This window comes from Vombatus ursinus, unplaced genomic scaffold (genome assembly GCF_900497805.2).
Source record: "Vombatus ursinus unplaced genomic scaffold, bare-nosed wombat genome assembly UNPS02014787.1, whole genome shotgun sequence".
Classification (NCBI taxonomy): domain Eukaryota; kingdom Metazoa; phylum Chordata; class Mammalia; order Diprotodontia; family Vombatidae; genus Vombatus; species Vombatus ursinus.
In genome coordinates this window covers 7,173,619-7,195,041 of record NW_020954565.1, presented here as the reverse complement: position 1 = coordinate 7,195,041, position 21,423 = coordinate 7,173,619, and the positions used below count along the sequence as shown (strand labels likewise).

At 32.2% G+C, this 21,423-nt stretch overlaps 1 protein-coding gene across 1 annotated transcript in view; it reads left to right on the top strand.

Annotated features, from left to right (window-relative positions):
• COL11A1 (collagen type XI alpha 1 chain) overlaps positions 1-21,423 on the top strand; it is a 289,348-nt gene that overhangs the window by 105,739 nt on the left and 162,186 nt on the right. Inside the window, exons 10-24 of the mRNA XM_027868250.1 lie at positions 262-303; positions 1,599-1,661; positions 3,085-3,159; positions 6,116-6,199; positions 10,442-10,498; positions 14,232-14,285; positions 15,726-15,779; positions 15,880-15,933; positions 16,139-16,192; positions 18,152-18,205; positions 18,319-18,363; positions 19,773-19,826; positions 20,333-20,377; positions 20,682-20,735; positions 21,301-21,345. Coding sequence (XP_027724051.1) covers positions 262-303; positions 1,599-1,661; positions 3,085-3,159; positions 6,116-6,199; positions 10,442-10,498; positions 14,232-14,285; positions 15,726-15,779; positions 15,880-15,933; positions 16,139-16,192; positions 18,152-18,205; positions 18,319-18,363; positions 19,773-19,826; positions 20,333-20,377; positions 20,682-20,735; positions 21,301-21,345 — 834 coding nt within the window. The remainder of the gene's footprint in view (positions 1-261; positions 304-1,598; positions 1,662-3,084; positions 3,160-6,115; positions 6,200-10,441; positions 10,499-14,231; positions 14,286-15,725; positions 15,780-15,879; positions 15,934-16,138; positions 16,193-18,151; positions 18,206-18,318; positions 18,364-19,772; positions 19,827-20,332; positions 20,378-20,681; positions 20,736-21,300; positions 21,346-21,423) is intronic.

Sequence of the window (21,423 nt, the reverse complement as noted above, 5' to 3'; positions counted from 1 at the left end):
ATGATTTTCTTTGTATCTTTGTATTCTCACTGTCAAGCAGTACCTGGTAACATAACAGGCATTTAATAAATGCTTGTTGATTTGAAGTCAATCAATGATGATTTGTTAACTGCCTACTCTGTGTTAAACACTTTTCTAGACACTATGGGAAAAAAAAAAACCAAAAACTAAAATTCCTATTTTCAAAAGTCAAGTCAAAAATTTGCATGCTTTTTCTACTTCTCTCAAAGATAATTACTATGTCATTTTTTCTTAATATAGGGGATGCTTATTGAAGGGCCACCAGGACCAGCGGGACCTGCTGTATGTGAAAAATTTTAAATTCTGCTTTTTTAAAATTATTTTTCTTTATAGTTTGAATTGATCAATTAGTTGCTTACATTTGTCTTTGAATGAATACATTTTAAAATTTTTCCTTAGTTTGTTGAAACATTTATTTTTATTGACCATTACAAAAATAATCATTAAGATGTTTGTGCTGCTCCTACATGTTAGACATGATTTGAGGTTTTTATTTCTGTTGATATCATCAATTTAATATTTTATCTTGGTGATTTTTCTATCATTTAAAGGACACAGTGAAATAAGTTTTACTTTTTTAAAAATTGTCATTATATCATTCATTCCAAATTTATAATGGTAATTAGAATAGGTGGCATATAACATTTTGAAGTCTGCAATGTACTTTCCATACATTATCTCATTTGATCCTTATAGCCACCCTTTGAGATGTGTAATATTAGTATTATCCTGTTTTATATATGATGGAGAAAAGAAATATAGCATAGAGGAAAGAGAGCCAGCCTCAGAATTGAGAAGCCCTGCCTTCAAATCCAGTATCTTCCATATACTGGCTGTGATCTGGAGGAAGTTAGTTAATGTTGTAGTGCTCCAGACAGCTCTTTAAAAATATGTTTCCCAGAAGATGGCTTTGTACAGCAAAAGAGGAATTTTTATTATTAGGAATTCCCTATCCCAATGAAATTATAAATCACAGCTCAGTGTGGGTGGAGGGGAGGGAAGGAACTTGAACTTGAGTCAGAATTTCTGATTCTGAAGGTGTCTCTCTACTGTACTACACTACCTCTATTTCTCATATATAAAATAGGATAATACCTGCAATATTTTTATGTTATATATGCATATTTATAAAGATAAACACTCATAAAGATAAAATGATTTGAACATAGTCAAACAGCTAATCAGTGTTATCAGCAGAAATCTCAGCTCTCTGCTGATTCCTTTTCCATTGGCTCATGTGTAATAGTAAATAATAAGGTTTTTGTTGGAATATGTCTTTTCTCTTTCAGAGTAACTCCATGGAAGAATGAATTAATGATAATAATAGTAACTCATTGATACATAATGATATATTATATAATTATGCATATATATGTGTGTATGTATGTATATACACATATACATATACAGTAAAGCAGAGGTCAATACAAAGCTGATAATTATATTTTGAGGCTTTTTTAGCCCAATTGTTAATGTGTTAAGGGTATACTTATGAAATAAATTTTAGTAAGAGTATTTTTGTGAATATTGATGATACTAGCAATAAGAAATTGGGCTTGTAATTTATTTCTTCATAGGGTCTTATGGGTCCTCCTGGTCTGCAAGGCCCCACTGGACCTCCTGGTGATCCTGGTGAAAGGGTAAGTTGCTTTCTTCAGTAGTGTCCAGTCAGTGCCAGAGTAATTAAAATTTATTCTAAAGGTTTCATATATAATCTATAGAAGAAACAAGTTTGTTGACTGAATGTTAAGAAATGGTAATTTGCCCTAAGTATAAATTAAAACATGAAAATATTTCACTTATCATACTCAGGACCATCACTTAAGTAACTTTTATTCCTGACTAATTTCGGTGCTTATACGATGAGTCAACTACATGAGAACCCAATACTAAATATTTAAACACTGGTATGCCTGAAAGTCATACCATCAGAGATTCATTGCTCATAGGACAACTGAGTTAGGAAGAACAATAGAAACCATCTAATCCAACCCTATCCAAAGCATGAATCCCATTTGAAACACCCCTAATAAGAGATCATTTAGACATCCCTTAATAAAGGAAGACAACATTGAAGTAAAACCTGAGTTCTTCAACCCCCTGCCCTATAATTTATACTCATTGGTATCTGGAGTCAAGCAGTCTAATCCCTTTTCTGAAGTTCTCTATGATTTATTTTTTTAATCAGTTAAATTTTGAAAATAATTTGAAAGTAAGGCACTGCTGGAGAAAAGTGTTCAGTCTTTTCAAAGAAATTGACATTTGCATCTGTGAAGGGAGAACATTTGGAACACTAAGTTCATTTACTAGAAAAGTTACTATTAAAAATAAGAAATAAAGCTTTTTATAAAAGTTATATAAATTGCATTCATTTTGGTTATTTTAACATTTTGTATTTTTATATACTTTTCCCCCTGCTTCACTGAGGTTAAATATAAACACCTGGGCTAAAGATTAAAACTCAGAATGGTTTCATTATACTCTTAGTTTAGTCCACAGGCATGGTCACTCTCTCATTTTTGAATATTTATGTTGTATTAATGCATACATGAAACCCACTCATAAAACTTGTCTTTAATAATTCCTACTTATACAATTTATTTACACATTAATATTTTCAGGAATTATTTACATGAACTAGTATGCCAAAGTGTAAAAAATTTAAATTGATTTTACTTTGAAATCAAACTTTTATTATTTATTTTAGTTCCATCTCAAAGATATGAGCTTGATTTATCTACTTTTCTCCAGCTTAATTGATCATAAATATGAAGATCATTCTCAAAAAGATGCACATAGTCTCTCAGTTTATGTAGTTTACAGCTGAATCAATGTCTGCGGCAATTTAAATATATATTGTGTACATTACATCTTGGACCATTATTAAAACCATCTATGGTTATAGGAAAATACATATATCCAATTCTAGGTATGTTTAACAAAAATAAAGATGGAAAGATGAAAACAAAATAATTATCTTATACAATTTTATATTGTAACATAATACTCTACATTTAATTAGTCTTAATGGATTTTTTTAACGTTCTCCATTTTCACTCCTAGGGCCCAGCTGGACGTCCTGGTTTACCAGGGGCTGATGGTTTACCTGGCCCTCCTGGTACCATGTTAATGCTACCAGTAAGTATTTTTATATAGCCATCAAGTGATACTATATATTATGACAGAACAATTTTAAAAGCCAAAATTATGTTTGTTAGTTTAGAACATTATTTAAAATTAGCGTTTTGGGGAGTTGGGGAATATTGTATGTATTTTCAGATGAGATCACTCACTCTGTTTTTAGTTTTGTTTGATTACTTCAGTTTGCTATAACAGAGCTATCTTGTAATCTGGAAATGTCTGTAATGTTAAAACAATACATCAATTTTTTTTTTCAAAAAAGGTCATCTCCAATTTCTGGGGAGAAAAAGTGAAACTTCAAAAGTTAGACAAAATGTTAACAAACTCAGTGAAACTTTTTGAAATGTCTTGCTTGGGCGATAATCTCAATAACCTATTTATGTGATCTAATTTCTTGATTTAAGCCTCTCAATGAATTTATTTCCTCCTACCCACCTCTCCCATCTACCTTATGTGTTGATTCTCATAAATAACATTAGTAATGTTACTGAATACCCATTTTCTTTGGTTATTATTCATGACCTTGGTTTCAAAGATGCATAATCTTATTAGTGTCCTACTGAATTTAGCTGGTAACAAGATTAGATAGAATATGCTCTGAATTCAATTCCACAAAGAATAAGCACCTACTTGAAGGTACAAAGGCTAGTAAAATGTAAAGGCCGGGTTCTCTCTAGTACATTTCAATTTTTCTCTTCTCTTGAGAATTAATTTAATATGTTCTAGGTCATCACATTAAGGTTACAAATGTGCCTTACTTTAACAAAATTCTATGTATGATAATCTGGGTAATAGATAAACTAAGGGGTGATTGATCTCTTAAACTGATTATTTGACTTATGCAGTACATACTAGCACATTCTGGTAATCCCTGATAATGGGAAAGGATGAGGCTGATACATTCCTTGATTTTGAGAGTTCTGAACTTTAGTAGTGCTAAAGACATTTGGACATTCAGGCTAAGTCACAGTACCATTTTGTAGAGTACCCAGTTGGGAAGGTATGAAAGGCTGCCTAAGGAGGGATAAATCATCTCAAGTAGGAAAAAAGTACAGCAGGTTAAAGCTTCTGTGCTAGTCAATATTGGGACCCATGGGTGGCACCTATGTTTCAAACATCCAGTATTCTCCCCCCCAAAAAAATTTACAATGGAATTCTAAATAATAGAGTTTCATTGGTTTACTTAAAGTCTTATTCAATTAAAAAACACCCTTTTCCAAAATATATATCTATTCATAATGCAAGGTATACCTGTGTAAACTACAGAATTGATTTATACCATAATCAGGTAGTTTAAGGATTTAATATGTATCAAAGGAACAATGTCAATCAAGTATTTTAAATTGCCTTCTATGTTCTCAGGGCTATTTAGAGCCAAAGAAATATAAAGGTCGTATAGTCCATTCGCTTTATTTTATAGATGAGGAAACCCAGAGCAGTTACTTACCCAGATTCACATGACAGGTAGTGTCAGAGCCAGGATTTAAACATATGGTCTCTTGACATCAAATCTAATAATTGTTCCACTATCTATGTTGCGTCTGAGGTAGATGAAATTCTCTAACATCACAATATAGAAGACGTTTCAAACCCTGTATTCACATGAATTTGAGAATCGTACCTTAGAAAGTACATGATTTATAATTGAATCAGTGAACCAGCCAGGTGGCACAGTGGATAGAGTACTGGGCCTGGAGTCAGGAAGACTCATCTTCCCAAGTTCAAATCTGGCCTCAGACACTTACTAGCTGTGTGACCCTGGGCAAGTCAATTATCCTTATTTGTCTCAGTTTCCTCATCTGTAAAATGAGCTGGAGGACGAAATAACAAACCCCTCCAGCAACTCTGCCAAGAAAACCCCAAATGTGGTCACAAAGAGTCAGACACGACTAAAAGGAATTGAACAACAACAAACAACAGTAAACCATGTCCATTCAAAGCTCTTTCCAGGGCAGAGGACAGCCTTGGTTAATGACCTTTACCAGATCATTGATGCATTCCAAAAATATACTATTACACTAGTCCTTATTTATTAAGTACCTGCTATGTAGATCAGAGGAGTCAAACTCACCATCAATTCCCACCTGTAGCTGAAATACATTAAAATATAATAGAAAATGTATAACAAAATAAACAAAAAATGCAACCCTTAGGGATACTTTTCTATTTGAATTTTACACCATTGATTTAGAAGAAAATTCGAGGTAGTAGGAGAGATACAAAGAGTAGTAAAACTTAGTCCCTGCCTTCATGGAGATTATAACTTAGTAAAAAAAAAAGAAGATAAAAACACAGGTAACTATAATATAATATAGTATATAACAAATGCATCAGAAATGTGCAAAACAAAGGGTTACCTAAGTCTCCAAAAGGGGAAGATTGTGGGTCCAAGAAAGGATTTATAGAGATGGTATAATGCCAGGTCCATGGTATATGTGGAATTAAACTTAATTAAAAGGGTGTCTAGCATATGCATCTACTTTGATTTAAGCTTTTCTCTCCAAAGTCTGAAGTTGAGTTAGTCAATAACTATTTATTAGATGCTTACAGTGTGCAAAGCACAGTGCTAAGCACTTGGGATACAAAAAAATGTCTCTGCCCTCAAAGAAGTCACATTCTAACGGAGAAAGAGAATGCAAAACAAGGATATACAAATCAGATACCTACAGGGTGAATTGGAGACAGTCGGAGGAATAGCACAAGTTGTTTGGGGTGACAGGAGGGGACTGCTAAAGACTTCTGTTTCACTTCTATTTGAGCTGCAAAAAGGAAGCCAGGGAAGTTAGGAGGCAAAGGTGAAGACAAATAACCAACTTCAGTACTTGCTTAGTGATGTCTGCAAACAAACTTACAGTTTTGTCATTTTCATATAGTTTCTTGGGAGTTGTTCCAACAGGACAAATAGAAACTAACTTTTAATAAGTTAATTTTCCCCCTTTTCTAATGTTTACAGTTTCGCTATGGTGGAGATGGTTCAAAAGGACCAACTATCTCTGCTCAGGAAGCTCAGGCTCAAGCTATTCTTCAGCAGGCTCGGGTAAGAATGCAAGTTTTATTTTGTTTTGTTTTAATTTTCTAAGCGTCACATCAGGAGAAAAATGCAATGTAAACTTCTGAAGGGCAGCAGATGACATAATGGATAGAGTGCTGGGCCTGGAGTCAAAAAGACTCCTCTTCTTGAGTTCAAGTCCAGTTTCAGCCATTTACTAGCTCCACGACCCTGATATAAGCCTGTTTGCCTCCATTTCCTCATCTGTAAAATGAGCTGGAGAAGGAAATGGCAAACCATGCCAGTGTCTTTGCCTAGAAAACCCCAAATGGGGTCACGAAGAGTTGGACCTGAATGAAATGACTCAACAACAATACCAAATTTCTGAAAGTTTCAGACTCTCATCTGTCACAAAATACTCAAAGCATTCATACATAGTGGTAGGAAAGAATGAAGTTCTTAGTCAGTTAGATGCCACATTAATGAACAAAATATTAGGTGAGCTCTGAATGTGTCAATACAGCAAAGACTTGTGATTTCATTGGTGAGAGAAAACTTTCCATTGAATGACTCCTGAATGGATGACTAGGAATAGGGACTGGACTACTGATTTCAGTAGCACAGGGGCCTTCCGATGTGGAAACTTCTAAATATTGTGCCAAAACTAGGATGAAAACAGGAATGAAGTGTATGTGTATACTTTCATTCCTTCATAGCAGTTCACCTCTTTTTGAGAGAGGTAACAGTTTAATTAGTGAGAATTCAAAATCAAACTAATCTAAGAACATGTTCTATATTAGAGGTGCAAGTCATAGAAGGAGATCTTTCCTCTTAGTAAAGTCAATTGAGATCATACCCTTATCTATGACCTCATTAGCTCTTTGCTCTGTAGTGTTAACAGGTTCATAAAACTTAGTGACTAAGACTTAGCTACCATTAATTAAAATGCAACATTGCCCTACAGTGTGTAGTATATGGGTAGAATAAATCATTGGATAACAAATTGTAGCCTTAGTCTATAAGCCTGTTAAATTTATCTGGGCAGGATACTTCCTTATATATTCCTAGCTAAAAGCAGTTGTCAGCTACAGATTTGTAAAATGTATATTTTAGATGCTATCTTGTTAATTACTCTAATATCAACATAATGTAAAAGGATAAAATTCAAATGGCTTCTTTAAAATATTTTCCCACGTAGAACTACATTTGCTTTAAGTCAAAGGATGGCGTTGTGGATAAGGTGCTGGATTTGGAGTCAAGAAAACCTGTGTTTCATTCCTAAATCAAACATTTACTAGCTAAATGACCATGGGAAAATCACTTTAAACCCTTGGTCTCAATTTCCTTATCTCTAAAATGAGGATAATTATCTGGTTCTCAGAATTAATGTCAGGTTAAAAAAAAACTATGTAAAGTGCTTTGCTATTTTAAAGCACTACATAAATGTTAACTTTTATTATTAGATAAGTGGGACAGTAAGAATAATATTAAAAAAAGATTGTATGGTTCTTGGCAGGATATAATAATGATAATATTGAATAATTGATGATAATGAAAATGAGTCACATTTACATAATACTTTCAGTATTGCAAAATACTTTTCTTACAAAATCCCCATGAGGTAGACAGTATAGGTGTGATTAATTCTATTCTACCAATGAAGAAACTGAGGTGCTGACAGATAAGGTCACATAATGATAGCTAAAAATATATATATATACATATATATAGCTATTTAAAGTATACAAACACCTTTAAATATATTATCTTGCATTATTCTCACAACCCCTGTAAAATAGAACTATAGGTATTATTGTCTCTTTTTTTCAAGATAAGGAAAATGGGGCCTAGAGAGGTAACTTAAACATGGTATGTTGGATAGTAGGTGTGTGTCAGAAGTGGGATTTGATCGTTTTTTTTCCTTATTCTAAGTCCTGTATTCTTTCTGCTATGCCATATTGTTTCATAACTAATACATGTCTAGGCAGGATTCAAATTCACCTCCTGACTCCAAGTTTAGCACTCTACCTACTATGCTACCCCTTAAATATTCACTGTGTCAAAAGATAAAATTCAATTCAATTAAACATTTATTAAATACCTGCACGTGCAAATCAGAGTTCAAGATATCAGGATTATTATGTAGTTATGATCCAGGTGCTACTACAAAGGAACTTACAAATCTCAAGCAGAAGGGTAAATTACTGTCATATAAAGGAAAGTGATATAGGTGTGAAGAGAAGATCCAGAGGAAATAACAGAAATTTAAGGAAGAAGAATTTAGTTCCTGTGGGATGAGCAGTGAAGGATACAAAGAGAAGGTGGCACCTGAACTGATCCTTAAAGAAAGGAAATGGCTTGGAGCAATGGTATCAAACTCAAATAGATATGGGAGGTGGGTGGCATTTTGACTTAGAAAACCCCATATTAACATTATCTATATTCTATTCTAATTTATTTTGTTAAGTATTTCCAAATTATGTTTATACTGATTTAGTGTAGTTTCATGGCATGTGATAGACACCCCTGGGCTTGGAGGACAATTGGAGGTAGAGTCAAGGGAGATGCCATGAGAAAATGCAAAGAGGTGGAAAAAGACAGGAAAAGAACAAGGGATGGTCAGTGGGTAATTTTGTCCAGAATGTAGAATATGTGAAGGGAAGTAATACAAAATAAGTTTGGGCAGATATGTTAGAGTGAGATTGTGAAGGGCCCCAAATCCCCTCCATAATTAAATATTGGTTTGTTATGCTTTCTTTTCTAAATATGCCTGAAATAAAATTGTCCTTAGAGGCTATAAATAAAAATCCTTCTCATTCTTAAATAGTCGATAGGTGGAAAGATTTAAACTTATTTAAATTTGGTTCCCAACAGTTCTATCACTTATCCCCAAAGAAACAGATTGTATTGAATCTGCTGTAATAATTATTAAATAATAACAACAACAATAATAAATAAGATGGCTGGCATTTATATAGTACTTTAAGACCTGTGAAGCACTTTATATGTGTTATCTCATTTAATTTTTGCAACAGCCCAATGAATCTGGTGCTATTATTATCCTCATTTTACAGATGAGGAAATGATGAGGAAAGTGGTTAAGTGAAGAATTAAATGATGAATGAAGAATGTTTTAGTGAATTGACCAGACTCACATACTAGGAAGTATCTGAGGCAGGATTTAAGGTCAGATCTTTCTGACTCTATATCCAATGTTCTGTCCACTGCATCACCTAGCTGTTTAAAGAGGTAGTACATTTATAATTTCTCAAAGGATTTTGCATTTCTCATATCACTACTCTTAATATTACAGAAAAAGAGATGACATGAATTATAATTCCCATTTTGCATATGTCTAAATTTAAGAATTAGGAAGTATCTTTTTTTAAGGTCATATGACAAGTCAACATCAGGGTTTTGGCAAATCTAGTAGCCTTCATAATTTTCTTGAATGATTTAGTCTACTCCTTATATTATAATGAATTCTGTCTGTGTGATGCCTGAATGTGATATGTGTTTGACCACTACTAACATCACATTAGCACACACTATTAATTTAATCTCTACCACTATATCACTGAAGCATAAATGTCACAACTTTTAAAAATGACAGTTCCACATTTCACATATTCAACATGGAGATCCATTGCTCCATGGAGCCAATATAGTTTGCCGAATGTCACATAGAAATCAAATTTATTTTCTTATACAATAGTATTTCCTAAGTAACTGAGGTATAGCACAATTCGAAAACGTACATTTTCCTGACACCTCCAGAATGATATGATTCAATTTTTACTGTGTGCTATTAGTAACTCTAATAACGTGTTCCTAGAAAAATAAGATAATTATTTAACAAAGGCTAGGTTTACCCATTTGAAATGAATTTACTCTGAAAATTACCACATGGAAAAATCTGCCTTATTATGAAAGCAGCTTCACAGCAGAGAATTATATTTACATTAAGTTGCTTATTGTTTTGAAATTGTCAGGAAATTGATTTCTCCTCCCTATTAAATAAATTGCATTAATATGAGTCATGGTTCTGGTTTTTATCCAAGTTGAAATTATAGGATGCAATATGACATATCGCAGCAATATTGCCATTTGTCATCCATGGGAAAAATAGCTCTTCGTTGATGATGAACTGGCAACTTTTCTAGTATTGGGCTACTTATGTTGGGTTAATTGTGCATAGCTTCTGTATATCTGCTTTTCATCAGTTATTGAAAGTAAGAATACTCTTTTAAGAATGAATGTTTTGACTTTATTCTTTCCATTTCATCCCAGATTGCTCTCAGAGGTCCACCTGGCCCAATGGGTTTAACTGGAAGACCAGGTCCTGTGGTATGTTACATCCACAAAAATGCCATAAAGTTAAATACCAAGCATTGACAGACCACTTCCTAGAAAATTTTTTTTGTGCACACACACACACACACACACACACACACACACATACATACATGGAGAGAGAGAGACAGAGACTGTAGTCAGTCAGATACTTCTGCCAGACTTTAGTTCAGAGTCAATATTTTTAGAATATTCTGTTCAGTTTTGTAACAATTTACTCTTTAATGTACATGAGTTCTTTATATCAAGGCTAAATAGCTAAGAAATGATAATAATTGTTAAGAAGTTTTGGAAGTATGTTTATAAATCACCGAACTGAATAAGTTAACATTCAGAGTTATTGAAAGATCTTTTTAAGTTATACATAAAAATTGTATTATTTCAGGGACAAGTGCTCTCCAATACTTCCAAAGATCTGTGATGTCATTAAGTTCCTTTGTTCTTCAGCTGACAGAAGTTCAAATCTCTCTCTACCTTAGAAATGTTGAATGGCCTACTGTGTCAAAAAGTAGCCATCATCTGGAGATGAACTTTTTGGTGATACTATTCTCAGAGGTTAACTAGACTAGTAACCTCAGAAGACAAGAGTCAAAGTTTCTCTAACTTGGTAACATCCATCCAAATATTAGCTCTTTTGGTGTAGACTTTGAGAATCCAAGGTCAGCCCCATGACATAATGAGACATCAACATAAGACTTTTATAGATGAGGAGTCAGATTCAATATTTACTATGATCTGAGCTCCAGGCAGTATTCCTTACCTCTTTTGTCTGTTCTGGTAGAATACTATTTTCCCTTAAAAATAATGTAGGAAAAAGTTAATGTTTATAGGAAGAAAAATATTTTTCCTTTTCCTTGTATGCCAACTGGCTTAAAGGCACCAAATAGTATGTTAAAAGGTCTTAAAATAACAGTGTTTTTGAAATGTAATCTGTTATATAATTGGAGGACTAGGTTTAAATTTTTGAATAATAAAAACCCTCAGGTTCTTTTAAATATTTTATTCCTTGAAAAATAAATGTAAACTCTGACAATCAAAAGATCTATTTATTAATGCAACTAAATAATATCATATTTTAATGTGTAATCAAAGAATATATGGAACAATATGAAAATATATCTCAGGCCCCAAAAATGTACACTTTAGAGAAAACTAAGCAAGCCGTAGAATGATTAACCCTAGAAGAAATACTAATTTGCTTTGATGTTGATAGATGGCTTGTCTCGCAGCATAAATATAGTTTATTTAATCAAGGAGGCTGGTTTATCTCTGAAAGGATGTCTGGTCTACATGTGTGATTTAGTTAGATTGAGAAATTATCTTCATTTTTAAGAAAAATGAGCTCCATATAATCTATTTTAAAGATTATGATGTAATTTAAATGTCTGTCACTTGGTATCAACCTTGCAATAACTTAAATATTTATAGTTAAAATTTAACATGTTATTTTCTAATTTTTTCCATTGACTTAGTAATAATAAATTTAAGCCCAAGGGATAATGTGCTTAATCTTTGCATTTTTAAAATAATCACTTTGTCCGATAGAGTCCCACAAAACTGTATTTTTGTACCTAGCAAATCAATTAGATTAATATTAATCATTTAATGACTATCTAGCACTCTGTTAGATTATGGCTAAATATGAAAGAAAGAGAAAAAAGATATAGTCCCCACTATTATAGAAATAATAACCCTTTATAGCAAGGTTCCAAATTTTCCGTTTTTGTGGAAATCACTTTAATAATTATTCAAACAGGGAATTTCGGCCTGCATTCTCTATGACAGTAGTGAATGTCTTGTAGCATTTCTGCTGCTTAACTAATACAACCTTGAAGCCTTGTGAAAAACATGGAGGGAAATTGCCATTGACTGGACAAGCCGAGGAAAGTCTAATTCATATCAAAAATTCTTCCAGTGGTGCTAGATTCAAGCAAAATACATTTTGTTTCCTTTTGTGGTGATTGATGAAGACATGAAACTACCTGGACTAAGATTTCAATGTGTACACCATTGAGATGGTACATTACTTGGATGGTGTATTATTGGAAACTTGCATTTTATTTTAATTTTTATATTAATTCAAATTAAATAAAATTAATTTTTAATTTTATTATCCCTTGTACATTTAATTTTATAATTTACTGGGTGGGGAAACATCTCAAAACTTTCAAAAGAGGCAAAGGACAAAATCCAAAAAGATGTCACTATTCTGCATTCTGATTTATTCAGTGAAAAAAAGGAAGTAGGCTTGTTCTACTTTTCATAATTACTTTTTAAGCAGACCTGTGATTTTATTGGTATAGAGAACTCTGAGTAAGTAAATGGCTTTTTGCCTTTATTCATAAGAAAGCAAAATGTAAATTTTCTCACCACATTCCATTTTATGTCTTCCTATTGATAAACTAGACTTCTATGGCTAGAGCTCTCTGTGGCAAATTAAATAGGAAATCTAGGGATGCAGGTCTCTATTCTGTGAATGGAAAGAGAAGGTAACAACTTTTAGAATGAGAAGGTGGGCATGGTGGTTCATGTTCCTGTTAAGTAGCTGGTGTTTATTTCATGTTATATAATAAAATAGATTAATTAAAAATAAATTGTTTCTGTAATTACCTTTAGAGCAATGATGTATAATAATTACCAGTCTGATTTAATGCTAAATCAGTTTGGTTGATAATAAAAATTAATTGAAAGAGTTCTTTCCTGAGAATTTGATCATATCACTAAGGAATCTTCCAAAGAATATTTGTGGTGCTCCAACTGCAGTATTTCATTATAGCTACACCAACAGCTATTTTTCTCTGAATCCACCAGGAGGCTCTAGAAATCCAGATTCTTTGATTTGACGTAACTTTCATCTCTATTCTGCATTGATTCAACTTGCTATTTAATTGAGGTACATTGATTAAATACCCTGAGAAAAATTTAAGTGTATCTTAAAACATCACTTCTTCAACATTAAACAATTATGATTATCAAATTCAATTTTAATTTGGATGTGGAGAATCTTATGCATTTGTATAATAATTTTTAAAAGCCATTTCCACACTAAAATGGACTTCTCATTTTGGAAAAAATAACATTTTTTGAAGAAATGATTGTATTTTTGCCTTGAACTTACTTTTGGTACTTTTTGAATAAAATAAATATTTGCATAAAATTTTCTTCACAGGGATTCATTCTCATAGGAAAAAGACAGCATCTGAAAAAAAGTTTCTGATAATAATTTAAGACAAATGCATTGATGAAAAGAGTGTCTTGTCTTAGCTTTTCATTACTATAGAATTTAGAGAGCTTCAGCATTTAAGAGAATATAAGAAGAAATGTGTATACAGTTACACTGTTGTGTTGTATTCAGTTAGGGATATCTTCATGTTGCTAACTTTCAAATGTCCTCATTGACAGTTTTATGTGATCTGGTAAAAGACATAAAAAAATTGGTCATGTTATTTTATGAGTGTTATCGAGATCATAGATCCATTTGAGTGTTGTAGAGTCCTTAAAAATTTAAATAAAATTCAGATTCTTTTATAGAATATGGTGCTCAATTATATTTAGAAGACTTTTTTTGTTTTAAAGTTTAGGTAGAGTCATCATTTTAAAAATTAATTTAGTGAGATGTTTTCAGGAGAACATTAAGAGTTCTTTTCAGGATAGGGAAATGAATATGAAGAAGTCATTAGGAAACTACAGAATTTAATTAATTTCATGTTTTGTACCTTTTACACAGGGTGGGCCTGGTTCATCAGGGGCCAAAGGAGAAGGGGGTGAACCAGGTCCTCAGGTAAAACCAAACATTTTCCCTTTTTTTCTTTTTATTTCTTTCATTTTATACGAGAGGTAAAGTATCTTCCAGGCAGAGAAGCATTGGTAATGAAACTCAAAAACATCCACATTTGGAATCAACCTCTGAGGCCAATATAGTTCAATATCCTCCTTTTACATAATAGGAAAATAAATCCTAGGGTAAGTTAATGTACTTCCACAAGGTCACACAGGTAGTCAGTGTCAGAAATGGGAAATTACTCACTCACAACTCTTTATATCCTTTTTCCTTCCTCAAGCTATATTTATTTTTGAGTAGAAAATTCCTTATGCCTAGATATCTAACAGGAGAAATGAAAGTGGGAGACTTTTAAACCAAGTGTTACCTGTAATCATTAAATAATAATATTCAATTCAGTATTCTTTCCAGTATCTTAAAGTGATCACTACATTTTAAAAAATTGAGTAATTTCAACATTACATTACATCCCTTTTCAAACCCTTTGTATACCCTTTAAATGAACTAACTAACCAATTTATTATGTATGCTAAATATCCATGACACAAAATTCTAATATGTTAATAACTAGTGCTTACATAGCACTTTGCACGTTATTTCATTTGATTCCCACAACAATCTTATGAAATAGGCATAATAAATATTATCTTCATTTAACAGATGAGAAAACTGAGGCTTCAAGATGTTAATGACGTGACACTTGTCCCAGAGCTGGTGTTAGGTAGTAGTGGGACTGAAAATCAAGTCTTCCTGTTATTAAGTCTTGTGTTCTTCTCATCATACTCTTGTAACTATGTTAGTTACATGTAGATCTGCATTTAAAAACAGTTATGAAATTATTTTTCTCTCCCATATGTTATTTGTTTTACTATTAACTTTCACATGTCCTTTAAACCATAGGTAGAATTAAAAAAAAAAAACCTGATTAGGTAGATAAATGCAGCATATTCTATATTCTTAACCTATTACTTTGAATCAGAATTAGGAGGTTACTCTCCTAACAATGGTATCTTTCACTATAGTCTTTTGGAGATGGATGAAATAGTATATCATTTTTTAGGACACAAACACACACATTTTAAAGATATACTTCCTTTTCTAATTAGCTTCTAAATAATAGATCATTTTTATATACTAACATGCAGACTTAAGAAACACAGATGTCACTTTCAATTAATTGGAAGCATAAGTGTATTTATTTGCTAGTCAACCAGGGAGTTAGTAGAAAAGATTTTATACTTTTCCCTTCTCTCTTTATTACCTATTTTTAAAAATAATACAATTAATTTTAACCTATTTGGTCAGATGGGAAAGTATCTGAAATAAAAAAAAAGTAAGAACTAAATGACTTTTGATTCTAAGACATTAATCTGGCCAATAATATTTACACCTTTGATTGATTATGTTGCAAAATGGAGTAATTGATGTATTTCAACATAGGGTCCTCGTGGTATTCAAGGTCCTCCTGGTCCAACTGGCAAAGCTGGAAAAAGGGTATGATTTAATTACATTGGGAAGATTAACAAATACATTTATTTTCATTTACTATGTTAGAAGAAACCACATACCAAAAAATGTGCTTGGCATTTTTCAGGGTCGCCCAGGAGCTGATGGAGGAAGAGGAATGCCAGGAGAACCTGGTGCAAAGGTCAGCTTTTCTGATGTTTGGGTTTTTACTTCAATATTAACCATATGTTCATATCAGTTTACCATATGACAATTTTTTTTTTACTAAAATGAGTCAGATGGAAAGGAAGGAACTCTAAAAATTCGGAGTAGCAATTTCTTGTGATTTGTTCTTATATTTAATTATTTTTATAATCAGAAATTTCTATTTATTTTTTATTTGACAGGGTGACAGAGGATTTGATGGGCTTCCTGGTCTACCTGGTGACAAAGGCCACAGAGTAAATAAAATAAATTATTGTTTTACTCATTGAATAACCACAGTAGAGTGTCCATAAGATTTTAGAATTTTCATAACAAACCTGTAAGTTTTCCTGATATAGTGTCTTGCATATGTCAGGTATTTCAGATATGTTTATAGAATTGAAATAAATGAAATGAGTTTTAGGAGAAGAAAGAAATTTAGCAGTCTGAAAATATGAATATAAACACAGTAAAAAAAATATGTTATTACTAACTTCCTTGAAGTCTCAGGAAAAAAATTTCACCTTCTGCAAGATTTTTCTGATCTGCCTCAAGGCTAGTCCCCTTCCTCTGAGATTATCTCCAAGTCCTGCATATAACCGGTTTGTGCACAGTTTTTTGCCTGTTGTCGCCTTCATTAAATCATGAGCTGCTTAATAACGGAATGTTTCTACTTTTCTTTGTATCCACAATATTTAACATAGTTCCTGGCAAATAGTAGCAGCTACTTGATACATATTTTCTGACTTGAGTCTAGGAGAATCATGCAAATCACTTAAGCTTTCTAATATGATATATTCGTTTGGAGTTTTTAAATAATTTATAGAAATCTAATATACATACTCACACATACAAACAAAGCAAGTGGAGGAAACACATGCCATGTCTAAATAAATTCAAGCTAAGTTAACATTTCTACATAAGATGTCTCAATAGTTGAGGCTAATATATTTGGTTTAAATTTTGGTTTAAATTATCTAAAAAGTGCCTTATTTCACCCATTTATTCTTTCTATATAGATACAATTAGAGAAGTATATATATATATTATATATATTAAAATTAGCTACATTAAAACCATTATTTAATATTGCTAGTACATTTATATCTACTTTCAGTTGAATCTCAGAATAATCTTTTGAGATAGAAATTATAAGTTTTATGATGTCCTTTTTACAGATGAGGCTAAAAGAGGCCAAATGACTTTGTCCATGTTAATATAACTAGTGTTAAAAGAAGGATTTAAACCTTTCTTCCAAGTTTAGAACTCTGTACATCTTGGAACAAACCACTTTTGTGAATATCTAAATATACATAATTGATCATTAATATTTATTGTGCAGATTATATGCCTCACAGAGTTTTGGGTAGTACAGGGTAATAAAAGAACCAAAAAAAGTATCACATAAACTTTCATTCATTGACTAGAAAGAAGTCAATGTGGTCAATGGAAGAACTCTTCATTTACCATCCACATACACCCAGAAGCACTCAACTCTCAAAAACACACATTCACAGTTCTACTTGACATTCTAAAAGAGATATCAAATGAACAGTTAACAATAGAGGGAATGAGTTAGTCCTGAAATTCTTTATGTTTCCTCCACAGGGTTTAGAGTTAAAGAATAGCCTCAGGAATAGCATTAGGAAAGAAAGAGGGGAAAAGGATGAGAATCTCATTACTCTTTAAAAACATAGACAAACAATCTTTAATATACTGGAAATCTGAAGGCAATCAACATACAGTTCAGTTTCAGCAAGCTAAATCTATATGATTTTCAGTCTTGCAGTCATGTTTTAATGAATGAGAATAATACAAAAAAGAAAAGCAGTTTATGCAAATTTATTCTTCAAAAATAAGAAAAAAAGATGTTTTAAAAGATAGCAAAATAATAACTATTTAATGAGTAAATGATTATAATAATGAAATTCCTGAAAATAATATGTGTATTTATAAGAAAAATGTATTGAAAAAAACAACTGAATTTATGCTTATGGGAAACATTTGCCTAGCATTATTAGATAAAAGGCCTAACTGTCTTCTGAGAATGTAGAGGTGTGTTTATCAAAGAAGTATTCAGAGGAAAGCAAATAAAGCATATTAATAAGTTTTCACATCCAAGATTCCTGAGCTATTTGGTTAGGAGAGTAGCTAGGTTGACTTGTGAAGTTCTACTTTGTTTGCATGTTCAAATTATATTTTTATTTACTTTACAGGGAGAACGTGGCCCCCAAGGTCCTCCTGGCTCTCCGGGTGAAGATGGAATGAGAGTATGTTGGGAAAAGTTTCATTCATCAAATGAGTGTTTTCAACACAGCAAATTGCTAATGTAATGATATAGAGTGCCATTTCATTAACATCTTTTTTTTTTAATCAATGACAGGGAGAAGATGGAGAAATTGGACCAAGAGGTCTTCCAGGTGAAGCTGTAAGCACAATTTTCTTCTTGATTTTAGAATTTTGTTCTAAAAACTATATGCATACTTTCTTGTTTTGGAAAAAAAGATTATGGCTAAATTAATTCATAATTTTTGCCAATCTATTCTGGATATGAAGTATACTATTTATATGACTTTAGTGAATATAAGGTTTTAAAAGACTTTTATAAAAATTACTGTACTTGATTGATAAATCAGTCACATATTTATATGTGAATATATGTATAAACATAAATATATGTATGTTTATATACATGTATGCATGCATATATATATATACATATATATATATATACATTTGCCGATGAGATGAGATTTACATTCTTGTCATTAAAATAGAGAACATAAAGTAACATAAAATTATTGAGGTTTGGGAACAAAGTTAAAGGGAGTAATATGTAAAACATAAATTAGTCCTTTAATCAGATTTTGGTAGTTGACTAATTTCCATCTCTCTTTTTTTTTCTTATCTAGTTTGGGTTAGTAGGAGATTTATTTTCAGTTAGAAACAAGTATGCAGGTTTGGAATCTGCTTATAAATAATTAGATTAAAATTCTGGTGTGTGTTGGGTGGGAGTGTAGATATGGCAGACAAAATGCATGTGAAAAAAGTGATAATCTTATTTCTTAAAAAAAGAAAAGATTAGGAATTCTGCTGTCAGACAAAGTAGAAAGACCTCAAATGTCTAGTTATGTACTTATACTTTGGGAGTTTGGAGGTCATGTGTTCCAGCTTCTTCATTTAGCAGTTGAGGAAACTGATAGTCAAGGAGGTTAAATTCAGAGTCAAGACAAAAATGCATGACTTTTTACTCTATAATCTATTCCACCACAATGTCAACTGGGTCAAAATGAAAAATGGCATGTTAGTTTTGCTGAAAAAAATTAGTCTCTAAAGAAAGTGACTTTCAAAAATGCTGTTTACCTTTCTGAATAGCCCTCAGTGAATATTCTGAAAGAAATACAGAGATATGCATAATAAATAAGAAACAAGCTGGTTTCATTTTGTGTAGTCTTCTGATGGAAAATTAAGGTCTTATGTTGCCTTCTAAATTAAAAAAAAGTAGTGAGACTAAAGGACATCTTGAGATATAGTGATTTGCTTTATACTTGTTAAATTTTGCTGGAGATATATGTGTACACTTAAACAAGTATATACATTTTTTCATACTAAAGAGTCATTGTTATGCATCCTGGCTTGTGGATCATTATAAACACAAAATATTTATACATCTTTAACATAGGTTTTTAAAACATCGTTCTGTGTAAGATGAACAGGGTCTTCCACAAATATTTGTACTCTAAACAGTGCATTAAATATTTTAGTGAATAGTTGACTTTCAGGAGCAAAGGCCCAATTTGAGAATATTTAATGACTGATTTATTTTTTCTCCTGTAGGGTCCACGAGGTCTGTTGGGACCCAGAGGAACACCTGGTCCTCCAGGACAGCCTGTAAGTATTAGTTAGAAAGAAAAAAAGGGGAAAAATGAATATCTTATGAAGAAATCTCACAGTTAAATTCCCTAAATCTGTAAATCCACAATAACTTCTAGTAGTCAACCCATTTCCACCATCTTGTTTCTTTTCTAATTCTTTTAATAAAGTTTATAAATCTCAATGATTCTTTGTTACTTTTTTCTTCTCTTTCATTCCTTCAGTTTACCTTTTTTTAGAATAGAGATATTTTCATGCCAAATCTCCAGAAGCCAGGGGATAATAATGTTAAATCATGTACCAGTCTAATATAGATATAATAGTAAAGAAAACTCCTACTTTACAGGAAATTTTTTTCTATAAAATGTTTTCTTTTTTCTTCTCCCTTCTTCCTTCCTTCCTTCCTCCTTCCTTTCTTTCCTTTCCTCTCTTCTTTTTTCCTCTCTACTTTCTCTCCTTTCTTTTTTTTTGTGTGCCATACATGCTTTTGTAATCACTTGCATTGATTTTCTCTCTTTTCCCAGGGTATTGCTGGTGTGGATGGCCCACCTGGTCCAAAAGGAAACATGGTATGTTTAAAATCTTAACAAAATAGCTCAAAACCAAGATTTTAGTTCTTTAAAGCATTTTAATTTCTATGTTTAAAATATGAACTTGACGCAATGTTTTGTCAAAGAAAATTATTTCTATCAGCACTAAATTTTGTGAATTGAAATGTTTAAAATATCAACAAAGCTTGAAGAGACAGAAAGAAAACATATGAGAAAATTAGTATCTAATGTCTTCAGAGAAGAAACAGGCTTTTTTAGTTTTATTTTTAGTTGCATAAGTAAAAAACCATCATCAAAGTCTCTTTCTGTTTTCATATTTTAGGGTCCTCAAGGGGAACCTGGACCTCCCGGTCAGCAAGGAATTCCAGGCCCACAAGTAAGTTTACTATAATATATGTATTATAGTGCATACTTTGAGATAATTCAGTAAACACACATTTGCAATGTAATATATTTTTAAATGTAAAATTGACAAAGCCTGAGGATTTTCTAAATAAGTCTGAAAAGCATAGATAGTATGAATGTAGTGCAGGAGTATTGTGTGTGTGCATGTGTGTGTGTGTGTGTGTGTGTGTGTGTGTGTGTGTGTGTGTGTGTTCCAAAGTGAGCTTGCAGAGGCCCCTTTCTTCCAAGAGAAAAATGAGTCATTCAGTGTTCCCGGAATGCCAGCAGGAATAGCCACACCTGCAGGAGGGTTCTGAATAGGATCCTGTTACAGAGAGTATGCCAGAAGGGTAGCTAGTTCAAAAATACCAACAAAGTTCCAGAACTGACTGTTAAGTGGGGAGGAGGGAATATTACATTAATCACTCCTGATCCCCTAAAATGATTAATGTGAGATAGATTGTTAAAAGGTGACTTTTAAAGAAAAAAACAAACAAACAATTCCATCATTCATTGATTACTGCCATTGTCTTAACTGGATTTTTATTTTTTAACAGGGCCTTCCTGGTCCCCAAGGCCCAATTGGCCCTCCTGGTGAAAAAGTAAGTTACCATGTTACTCTAATCTGTTCTACTCACTGAACTGGTGTGAACAACCTCAATTCAAAACTAAAAGCTTTT